General features: G+C 43.0%; 1 protein-coding gene across 1 annotated transcript in view; it reads right to left on the reverse strand.

The window, feature by feature from the left end:
• Positions 1 to 7,906, reverse strand: part of gpr39 (G protein-coupled receptor 39) — a gene marked incomplete at both ends in the record, with an annotated part of 31,021 nt that extends 23,115 nt beyond the window's left edge. The window contains one exon of the mRNA XM_083638177.1: positions 7,123 to 7,906. Coding sequence (XP_083494303.1) covers positions 7,123 to 7,906 — 784 coding nt within the window. The remainder of the gene's footprint in view (positions 1 to 7,122) is intronic.
• Between the last annotated feature and the right edge of the window lie 4,603 nt (positions 7,907 to 12,509).

Genomic DNA, 12,509 nt, shown 5'->3' on the forward strand with positions numbered 1-12,509 from the left:
CTGTAATTTAACACATTACCTGCGATGAGAATCCTATTCATTTAGAAATGCCATCAAATTAGGCTACCTCAATATCTAAACATCATCGTCAATCCAAGCATTAATACATCAGTGCAGCAGTGTCAGCTTTCAGCTGGGGAATAGCTTATAGGCCTACAGTAGAAATAGAAGTAGGCTATTCGAACAAGAAGAGCATGGTTCACATTAGACTTGATTGCTGTCAACTTTAATTCAGCAGATACGTATCAACAAAACACTGCAAAGTAATTTTGCATTCCCACTGCATTCACCTGATCGTTGATATTTCAAAGTATGTAAATTCTGATTATAGAAAATACATGCTGTCAGTCTTTTCTAGGTTAATTTTACCTTTGTTTACTGTGTGTCAGCTCCAAATTGTGATTCTGATCTGATCCTGATAAAAAAACAGGATGTTTCTTTGCTTAGCATTAAAGAGACTGGGGGTGGAGGTCCTGTCATTGGCTGCTTGAGATCCAAGTACATCAAGTCACAGAAACAGCACATCAGTCCCTGAGCTACGAGTCACCTTGAGTCAAACAAAGCTTCATTATTACACAGTAACTTGAACATTACTATAACTATAGTGGGAGCCTTCATCATTATCTGGCATAACTGCTCCTTCCGTCATCATCATCATTATTATTTTCCTCCTCTTCATCATCATAATTATGATAACTACAATTACCACTGTCATTATCCTTATCCTATCACAGTCATAAAGGATAGCATCATCATCTATGTAATGGTGGCCAGCAGGTCATGTTGTGTACTGTGTGCAGTGAGTAAACCTCAGACCTCGAGATGCTCTAGCTAGCGACAGATGCTAGAACTCATGGGCTTTAGCCTCCTTCTAGTAGCGACAGATAGTTCTTGCTAGCGTCCGCCTCCCATGCCAGAGGTTCCTGGTTTGATCCCCAGCTGCGATGGGACTACACAACACAGGTTACACATATTCGTCATCACATCACTGTCCTCATCGGTGAAGAACAGTCTCTACATTATGTGATGTGTGAAACAATAACATCCATACAGCTGGACAGAATACACCCTATCAAGCAATTAAGCTGCACATAGTGATTGGGACAAATGGATGAAAACCCATTTCATGCCTTGTCTGTAATGTGTCTGAGCTCTCCCTCATCCTGTGGTCATCATCACAGCACAACTCAATTTGATTCACACGGTGTCCAATCCTGAATACATAATTAGACCAGTGAAGAGCGACTGGTAATCGAATCAGACTGCACTCAAAGATAAATTGGTATGTTGGAGTGTGTCTGTCCACTAGATCTGAGTGTGAAGAACACAATCTACTCATTCATCATGTGTTTATTTGTTTAAAAAAAGAATGGAATGAGAAAGAAACACCTGTCATGGTGAATCATATAAAAAAAAGCAAAGTGTATCTGAATGGTATTATCGTAAGTTTGAGTTCCCACTGACCTTCTGCGAACTGAAAATATGACCTTTTGTGTCAAAGTGTATGTCAGTGTCTTTTTTTTACAGATGAATGGCAAAGGAGTTATGAGTCAACATTTATCCATCATTAGTTTTTCTGCTACGGGATGTAAAAACCTGCGAGGCTGATTGAATGTAGGCCACGGTATCTCTTCCCTTTTTACTGTTGCTGATCCATGACTGTCCCAGGGATTTTGTTTTTTAAGTTATTTTGATGCTAATGGCATCTCATAGTGCCAAGTTTGCCAAAGTGCAGCTTTTTCCATGATGAAAAGAAGATAAATATCTTTCAGAGTTTAACCTTATGATAAAAAAGGAGGACCTAAGATTTATTCTCAGTTGACTATGCTATGGAAATTTTACTGAATACAAATGTGTTAATTATATCATACTTTGTCCAAGTATTCCCTGGCTGCAATCCATATTGCAACACAGAATGTAGGCTATGGATTGATGGATATGCAAAATGGGAACTCTACTATACAAAACTATAGATAGTCCACGATGATACGAACTCCTGCTACACGCAACAAATCAACAAAAAAGGTATATAATTTAATCCCATAAATATATTTCTCACCTCAGCAAGCCACCAAAGTTTTGAAATCACTTTGCAATAATTTTCAACACAGTTCCTCAGCCTCCATGGAAACAAAGATGACATCACGAATCTTATGGGACAGTCGTCCTCTGAAAAGCTGTCCACAAGTGTCCTCCAGACTAGTGCTTAAAGTGATGGAGATGACAGCAAGTGCAACTGATTTGCCCCAGTGCCCCACTGTATGTAGGCTAGTTATTATTTCCAAGTTGTTTAAAGGTACAGATATAGCTAAAGCCGACAAGAATGTCCTGTAGGACTCAGACACTAATTAGATGCTGAACATTTAAACTTTAAATAGAGTGGGCAGTCTATCTCTTCTTGAATGGATTAGATTGAATGTGAAACAATAGACGTGTGTTGTCAGCCGATCTACTATGAATCCTCCATTCAATGGAAAGGAATTGCATAAAAATGTCCCCATTCTTTAGGATTGAGTTGTACAATCTCTACAACCCAGCTTGCACAGGTTACCTGAAAAAGCCCATTTAATGGATCAACCTGGGGTCTCCGAGCCCTGGGTGGGAGACCCAGGGGTCCCCTTGGGGGGTGGGATCGGGGTCTCCTAGGGGTTCAAGACCTCCTTCGGGGGGTCGGACCCAAACTCTAACCCTAACCCTAAGGACGCAGGGGTCCAACGCCTAATCAGACCCTAACCCTTAGGACCCAGGGGTCCAATGCCTAATAACCAGACACTAAACCTATAAGGACTCAGGGGTCCAATGCCTAACCCTAACCCAGACCCTAACCCAAATGAGACAGGGGTCCAACACCTAACCTTAACCAGACCCTAACCCAGACCCTAACCCTAATGACCCAGGGGTCCAACACCTAACCTTAACCAGACCCTAACCCAGACCCTAACCCTAATGACCCAGGGGTCCAATACCTAACCCTAACCAAACCCTAACCCTAAGGACTCAGGGGTCTAACGCCTAACCCTAACCAGACCCTCCCCATGACTAAACCTAACCAGACCATCCACCCAAATTCCTGTCCATTGTCCATATCCATTTAATGGGCTTTTTTGGGTAACCTGTGCAAGCTGGGTTGTGGAGATTGTACAACTCGATCCTAAAGAATGGCGGAAATTGTATGCAATTTGTTTGCATTGAATGGAGGATTCAGCAACAAAGGAATTTGATTGGCTGTTGACAGAATTTGAAAGGACAGAGTTAAATAAAGGAATTTGATTGGCTGTTGACAGGATTCGACAGGAGAGAGTACAACAAAGGAATCTGATTGGCTGTTTACAGAATTCCAATTAAGGAGAGTGAAGCAAAGGAATTTGATTGGCTGTGGACATTCGAAAGGAGAGAGTGAAACAAAGGAATTTGATAGGCTGAATGGCCACACTACTGCGCTGTGGGTTTCAAGGTATTTGTGCCTGTATGAATTTGGACAGACATGGATGTAGACTGCTGACTTGTTGACGTAGGCATACAGTACAACCGCAATATACAACCGCGGTATTTCTATTGAATTTTTTATTATTATTTTGCATTTGAATGATTCCACATCTGTAATGTCAGAGTTTGTAAAAGAGTGTGCCTTAAAATATTCTGAATATTACAATGGGACCAAATTCGAAAGGAGAGCGTGAAACAAAGGAATCTGATTGGCTGTTGACAGAATTCGAAAGGAGAGTGAAACAAAGGAATCTGATTGGCCGTTGACAGAATTCGAAAGGAGAGTGAAACAATAGCAGACACCAGCTGATCCAATTTAAAGTCGCTCACCGTCTTCACTATTCAAACCATAAATTACACAGGATCTTCTCTTCTGTCTCAGCACTGTGTGACAGGTGTCAAGTGTTAGAGGGCACACTCTCTCATGCCTTCTGGTTCTGCCCTTCACTAACGGGATTCTGGGCCAAAATATTTGACTGGTACTCTAAGGCCTACAAAATAACCCTCCAGCCGGAGGCAGAACACGCCATCTTCGGCTGCTCGGAGTCCTCTCTGAACCTCCCTACAGCTGTGCAACAGTCTCTGACACAGGGGACAACTGTTGCCAAAAAACTCATTCTGAAGGAATACAAGTCCCCCTCTTCACCTTCTTTTCAATTGTGATTAACGGACATGACCTCTGTTATACGGATGGAGAGACTTAGGTTCATTAGGTACCAATTCACAATTTTTTTTCAACTATCTGGGACCCGTTTCTAGCCTACCTCATTGAGGTTAGGGGCGATGGGTGACTGGCCTGGTTGGTTTCTCACGGACCCCTTGTGTGGGCTCCTCATCCCATGCACAATATCTCTTACAAGCACATAAGCACCATGCGGCTGGTAGCACCACGTTGTAATATTGAATGTCGATAGTATGTATATGTATGCTTTTTTCTTTCTTTTCTTTTCCTGTCTGAGCCTGTTCGTTTGTCTCGCTCGTGTATTGTTCTGAAAAATGTGAAAATAAAAAATTGAAAAACGGAGAGAGTGAAACAAACAAATTTTATTGGCTGTTGACAGAATTTGAATTAAGGAGAGAGTGAAACAAAGGAATTTGATAGGCTGAATGGCTACACTACTGCACTGTGGGTTTTATGGTATTTGTCTTGAACCGGCTCTTCATTTCAGGCTGTGGCTTCCTCCCTCCCCTGCTAGTTGTTGTCCGTGGAGACCGAGACGGCACTGGCATCCGTGCACTAGCTCTCGATGTCGACCCCAGCATTCATTTTTCTTTTTTCCTTTTGCATGTTTTTAGCGGGGGGTTCTTAACTGGAGGAAACCCCAGGGGAGCACAGGGAGAACATGCAAACTCCACACAGAAAGGCCCTTTTGACTAGCCCACCTGGGCCGTAGGCACTGAGGACTATAGAAAGGGGGACACACCATCAGCATCCCAGGCAGGAATCGAACCCAGGACCTTCTTGCTGTGAGGCGACAGCGCTACCCCTGCGCCACAGTGCACACCGTGTTATTTTTGTTTACATTCCATTTTGGTATCAATATTTAATGTTTCTCTACCCATCCATTGCATTTCTGACTGTCCTGGTAGTAGGATCCCTCTCCTTGATGCCCTTCCCAAGGTTTCTTCCATTTTGTTTTGGAATCTTTCCTTTTTACTTATTTTATGTTTTTACTTATTTATTTTTATTTATTTTCGTGTTAAAACATGGGCATGAGGAGCCCTTTGAGGCTGTAACTGTGATTAATATAAATAAACCTGAATTATTTAATACATATAATAAATTCAGCAATATTGGCTTCTGCCCAGTGTCACACCAGAAGGACTGAATGGCTATGGACCTATCCTCAAGGTTAAACCATTATACAAACAAACCTAGACAAACAACTTACTATTACAAATTGATTGATCTGCACTGTTACTTTTACTGCGGTGAACATGCCCTATACAAAAGTGGTGTGTGTGTGTGTGTGTGTGTGTGTGTGTGTGTGTGTGTGTGTGTGTGTGTGTGTGTGTGTGTGTGTGTGTGTGTGTGTGTGTGTGAAATCAATCATTTGAGTGGTCATAACATTGGAAAAGTCATTTGACTTGTGTTTCATGCTGCCAGAGCGCAGTCAGAGTGATGTTCTTACTCCTGAGGTAAAGGCTGTCTGACACATTTAGACAACTCAAGCAGTGATAGCAATAGCAATGTCACACACACACACACACACACACACACACACACACACACACGCACGCACGCACACACACACACACACACACACACACGCACGCGCACATGTACACGCACATGCACACATTAGGTGCTATATGCTTAGCCCAAAGATAATCCTTCTGTTTGCACTTTTCCTATTTAAAATCAAATTTTATCCCCATTACTGCTAATTTAATTTATTTATCCTAGTTGCTGCTCCACCCTCTGCCGATCTGGGGAGAGCTGAAACTGGCTCCATGCTTCCTCCGAGACATGGTCAGTACTAGCCAGCCGCTTCTTTTCACCTAGGGGAAGCTTCACCGGTAGCCTATCGGTGAAGCTTCCCCTGTCAGGTGGTAGGACATAGCACGTGGGAGGATCACCACTGGTGTAAGGATTGGCGGTGCAATGCACCGGGGCCCAGAGCTGTCAAGGGCCCATGAAGAGCGCGTCTCGCTTTGGGGAGACATAACGTACTTACGGTTTCTGCTGCAGTCCAACTCAAAATAAACTTCCATGCTGTATTATGCAGTCAGCAGTTGCCCTCATGTAACTTACTAGGCTAACAAATGCTATAGCTTTAAGTTGAGTTTACTGGATTCAGTGGATTGGCGTCATCGTATGGGAAAATACGAACGCGTTCTCTTTATAACGTGTCTTCAGCGGAGTCTCCTGTGAGGTTCTGGTGACATCATTGACCATATGGAGTTGGAGCAAGAGAGGAGGAATATCCCTTCACGTAGCATAGCCGGCCCTCTTGTTTACCCTTCGGGGGTCCTGACACAGTGGCAATAGATGGCTAACAATCTGCCTGACGAAAACAATAATGAGTGAGTCCATATTTTCTATAACAATATAATTGTTAGGTAGGCCCAGAGCAAATATTTGCACCAGGGCCCATGGCAATGACTTTATGCCACTGAGGATCACGCTATTCCAACCAACGAGTTCCCCTCCCTCCGAACGACCAGAGGAGGCACCACTTCAGCGACCAGGATATTGCATGTTTTGGTGAGGGGTTCCTATATGAAGGAAACCCCCAGAGGGCACAGGGAGAACATGCAAACTCCACACAGAAAGGCCCTTTTTGACGACCCCACCCGGGCGGTGGGCACTCGAGGACATGCGGACGGGCATGTCCGCATGTCCGCATTCAGCGCTCACAGCGTCGCAGGTGGGAATTGAACCCAGGACCTTCTAGCTGTGAGACAGCAGCACTACCACTGCGCCACCGTGCCCCTTGTTTGCACTTTTCATAGTTTTCTATTCTCAGGACATTTGGATCCCAAAAGATCAGACCACCCACTGAATGACCCCCCCCCCCCCCCCCACACACACACACACACACACATATGGGTCCATAGGGACCAAATTATTTCTGTGATCACAATTAGTCGGTGGAAACATTTATCTTTTGAGGTATCAGACCAATAACCTACCAAGAAAGATGATGGTCTGCTTCCTGGCTGCTGTGACCTTTGAACTTTCCTGCTTGGGTGCTCCTTGTGCTCCACCAACCATGACCATGGACCCCATGGGTTTCCGCAGGACCAAGATCATAGCCCGGCACATGATGGCCACAGAGATCACCACCACCATGTAGACGATGAACGCCACAAAGATGCTGGCCCTGTACATCACCCACCGCTCCCTCAGGTTGGTGCAGAAAGTCAGATTCTGAACGGGGGTGTTTGCTCGCCCCTCAGGAATGTGGCCTTCGGTTCCCGTGGCCACCAGCAATGGCAGGGCCACGAGCAGGGACGTCAACCAGGCGAAGGCGATGAGGCCCCTGGTCCGCCTTCCGGTGAGGGCTTTGAAGCGAAAAGGGTGGCAGATGGCTGTGTAGCGCTCAAAACTAAGCGTGGCCACGTTGAGGATGGTGGCGTAGCTGCACGCCTCAAACAGGAAGTTGTAGATCTTACAGGAAGCGTCGCCCGACGCGGACGTGAAGGGGAACCAGGTGGCACTGTAGAGCTCCACTGGCATGCCAATGAGGAGCACCAGGAGGTCCGAGCACGCCAGGCTCACCATGTGGTCTGTCACGTTCTTCTGCAGGTAGCCGTTACGCAGCAGCACCCGCGTCACTCTGATAGTGACCGCGTTACCCACAATGCCCGTCACCAGGATGAGGCTGTAAAGGACTGTCAGGAAGACTTTGACAGGGTAGTTGGGTTCAAGCTCCCTCCAGTCTTTCTCGTCCGCTATCTCCGCTTCCCCATTCATGGTTAGTGAGTGGTGAGCTCAGATTTTCCAACTATTGATTTACCCCCCCCCTGTCGCTTATCAGTTCTGCAGGGCACAGTCCCTGTGATTAGGCCAGCTAGTGGCACAGCCAAGATCCAGAGACTAGAAGTTTTCCTAAATAAAACCATACGGTAGCATTTGATGGAGCTTTTCCCTTGTCCAAAACTTTCGCTGATTCGCACAGTGGATTATTCCAGAGGTTGGGAAACAACAAAATCACAGTGGCACGTAGGATTCCAGATTTCAGGTTGCTCTTGAAGTTCAACGTCTTCAGGTCAAAGTCCAGCGTGTGGCCCCAAACCAGGTCCGTCTCTACCCATTTCTGACAAGCATTTGGGATCCTGAGAGCCCCTCACAGGTCCTGGTCCAAAGCAGGGTGGTTTCACTCCTCAGTCACAGCCAAGCGTCAGACACGCTTACATATACGGCTTGCACACATTTCCTCCTCCCTCCTACGAGGGCAGGGCAGTTAAACATTAAACTCTGAGAGAGAGAGCATGATATGAGCGCATAGGCCAGGATTCTTTTCTTATCATCACTACTAAATGCCTCCCTTTCATACAAACACTTGCCTGGTTTTACTCCAATTGCAAATTTATGGCTGAGATTAGATAAAACACGCCCACATATATAACTCACACACACATTAAACTAGTTGCAACTAGTTGATTACTCAAGCACAAAAAGGAAACCATACCTGAATTTGACCCAATAATCCAATTAGTATGGGAAGATTTACAAACATAAGCTAGTTTTGTTTGGTTAAGATAATGGTGCGGATCACTTGTAGTGTTTGGGGGGGAAACTGAGGATGAGTGCAGGGAAGTTGAAAAGTTAAACAGGATATTGAAATAAGCCAGGCGTGCCTGCATGAGGTATACAGTTTCCACCGGGGCTGATTCATCACCAGGCCTGCATCGTTTCAAACAGGTGATGCTGCTCCAAAAAGAAGTATCTGTTTGGAAGAATGCAGCTGCTATTCCCACAAAATCTAAACAAATTATGATTCTGTGATGCGATTTTTTTTTACGTTCGGTAATATTTAAGTTGCAAAATGGGAATACTTTTAGAGTATTGGATTGTCTATAGTTTAGAGATATTGAATGATCTATGTCAGGTGATCATTTTCTTTCATAATACTGTATACTGCACTGTATCTTTTAAGCATGGTCTTCAAATAGTGAGATCGGTATTGACTGCGGCGGCTGTGGTTGAAAATGGTCAGATACTGTCAGTTAAACCATTGGGAGCAGCGTGGCATCACATTACCAGATGAAGGAACGAAGGAAGTAAAAATCAGGGTTGATTGTTCATTACAATGCCACAGCCTCTTCATCTATGCCCCCGGATCTCCTTCAAATAATCCATCATTGTGTTCGGAGGTCTAATTGTTCTAATTACAAATGGCCTGCTAATTTGTGCATCTATGGAAAATAGTTGTAGCCTACCAGAATTTAACAGAATACATTAGGCAGGTGTGTGACGAGGTAATTGTCTTACATGCTGGGCTGTAAACAGTGTTGGTAGAACAGCCAAGGTCCATCTTTCTACCTCCAACGTAGTTATTTATTAGTAGTAGTTGTTGGACATTTGCCAATGCATAATTCTCTGCAGTAGGCCAAAAAGATCCAATGAAAAATGTCTTTAATCCGACAGGTAATGATCAACCAATCTGCTTACTTCTTTGCTGCTGCTCTCTTTATATAAATATGTAGGCTAAATTAAAATGAAGGAAATTAATGTATGGCAATGAGACTGAGTTCTTCATCTGTGTTGCCACTTGACACCAAACACAGGTCTGCACTGCAGCTACTTGAAATGCCAGGGGAAAATGTAGGCCTACGTATGTTGTCAACATTCTGCAAGACTATTTTTTTTAGAGTTATCGTTGCCACAAGATTTTTCTCCACTTTCAGTCTCCTAGGTGTTTTGTTGGTATGTGATTATTCCAGGTCAGGGGCTGTATCGGTGGCTGCAGGGGATGCGCTTCCTTACACACCATTTTTGTTTAAGGTCGGTCAGCAAATTTCACAGCAGTTTCACTTTGTCCTGTGTAGCGTTATATATCTGGATCATCTGGTCGTGTGGGACACTCCCTGAATATTGATGTAAGACAAAGTAGAAAGTACAACGCTTGATCATTTAAAGGGAAATTCCACTAGATTTCAGCATTGAGATGTTACATCTACAGTTACATAAACAGGGTTTAAATTATTTTAGTTTAGTTCTTATCATCTTATCGATTTTATTGTATTTTATTTGGATTGGACTTTATTAGATTTTGAGCAGTATATTTTAATTGTTGTTGTGTGTGTTTCCTTTTTAATTACTTATCTCATTGATTTGTGATTGTTTTTTATTCCCCTATGTCCTCCTCCCTCCTGTGTGGTAGGCTCAGCCACGCTATACCCACAGGCTCTGACTAGTGCACTTTAACCATGCACTTCTACATTACAACACTTACACGCACCCAGGCATCCACTCACCAGTACATATTCCACACAGACATGTTCTTAAAGGACCGCAATGGAAACAAGCTTTTAGCTTTATTGCGTTTTTATCATTTTGATAGTGGTGGGCCTATGTATATGTATATACTGTATGTGTTCATGGTCAATAAAGTCTTCAATCAATCAATCAGTTTGGCCTTATTAGTGAACTTGTCTCCAACATCCACAATGAGGAAATAGCAGCTTGTTTCAGGCCTAATCTATGCCTTAACTTAATACCTACAGCTCCATACAGACTGAAACGAAAAAGATGGAATGGTATCCAGAAGAACCATAGGACGTTTTTCTGGTGGATAAAGCAAAACTTTATGATCGCACAACAATACGACACTATTGGGGGGAAACATATGGCTGTCTTTTCCACATTTAAGGGATCTTTAAAAAAAAAGATGTGATAAAGCAGTGCAGACAAATGCTTGAAACAGGTTTAAAAAGACGTATTGTTTTAATAGTGCAGTGTAAGTATGAAAACACACTTATGTAATGTAAGAGTCATCAAGAGCATAAGTTGATAGACAGGAAGCTACTATCACCATTGGCCTTATTCCAAATCTTTAAAAAATAAAAATTTGTTAATGACACTTTAAGGACAAAGAAATTAAAGTACCTGAGAAAGCAAAGGAAAATTTCTTCAAATCATATTGATATTTCCATAAGCACGACTGATAAAAGATTTAAATCATTTTCTTTGAAGTTGATCAAATGTGCGGATTGTTGCCATACCTGTATGTCAATCTCTAAAACAGTTAGGCCTTTGTAACTTCAGTCATAACAGACATTGGGATTGATTGGCAAAAGCATAAGGTGTATAATAATGAACATGGACTGGACAAGGTTATAGCTGTCACTTTTAAGTGCTCAATCTCTTTTCAGTTTACAGGAACGCTATGACTTCCTCCACTCAACTCCAGTCATAAACAGCCTCCACTCAATGGCGAGTGCAATAAAACCACTCCATAAAGATGTATACAGATTTGACAGTTAACAGCAAGAGTGGAATAACATTGATAACTCGCCTTCAATTGTAGTGTGCATCCTTGATTATATGACAGACATTTAAGATAATAACAAGGTAAAAGAAATGCTCTTTTTCATCATATGAAATCACAAACACAGTGAATGATTGCTGTTTTTCTGAAGATGAACATAATATACAACCGTTCATATAATCTCAGTTGCAAGTAAAAGATAATTTGGCCATAACGCAAACTCTTTCTCTGTCAATGAAATGACTGCGAAGTGCTTGCACTGAATACATAAAATATAAAAAGACAAAACAATAAAATCTCAAAATAGGAATCTTTAGTGGTCATCTGAAATCCACAAACAAAACATAAATACTTTGTTAATGTTTCATTGTGTACAGTATTTACACCCATTTTGAACAACGGAAACCGTTCATTCACGCCGACAACCGATATTGCAGCGAAGCGTTTTGTAGCTTATAGTGGAAGGGTTATTGTTAGCTCACATTCAAACACGTGTAAAAATGTCTTCATCACAGTTTGTCTTTATGATCCAGCATTGTCAGACGGAGGGAGGCGGGACCAGGAGAAAAGAAGGGGGTGCTTCTTAAAAGGCGTTTGTAGAATGTGACGCTTCCACTTCTCTTCACGTCCAACTGCAGACTCACACCGGTTTCCTTCACAAATAAATCAAGCCTAGTCCCAGACTGGGGAAGGGGGGGGGGGGGGGTGATGATGGATCTTTTCTGCTGACAGATATTAAAATCCCTCCAGACATTATAAGTATCACCTGGAGGACTGAAGTGGAAAAATATCTCACAACTGCCATCATGGCCGAGGTCACTCCCAGCAGTTTGGATTATTAGCTACCCAAGGTGCCCAGGCTGGCTACCGTTAACTTGTCACCAGCGACACCAACACCTTCCCGATTCTGACAGATTATTGGTTATCAAATCACTGCTGTGTCATCTAGTTGTCATGTCATGTCACCTAGCGTTGTGCGTTTGCAAAAACGGTCTGAAAAAGATAATTTATCTTCTAGAAATCAAAAGTGGCACCTCAAATTGCTGAGATGAAACTAAAATCAAAGAGAAATGGTTTTCTACA

This window comes from Poromitra crassiceps (assembly GCF_964638095.1).
Source record: "Poromitra crassiceps genome assembly, chromosome: 6".
Lineage (NCBI taxonomy): Eukaryota > Metazoa > Chordata > Actinopteri > Beryciformes > Melamphaidae > Poromitra > Poromitra crassiceps.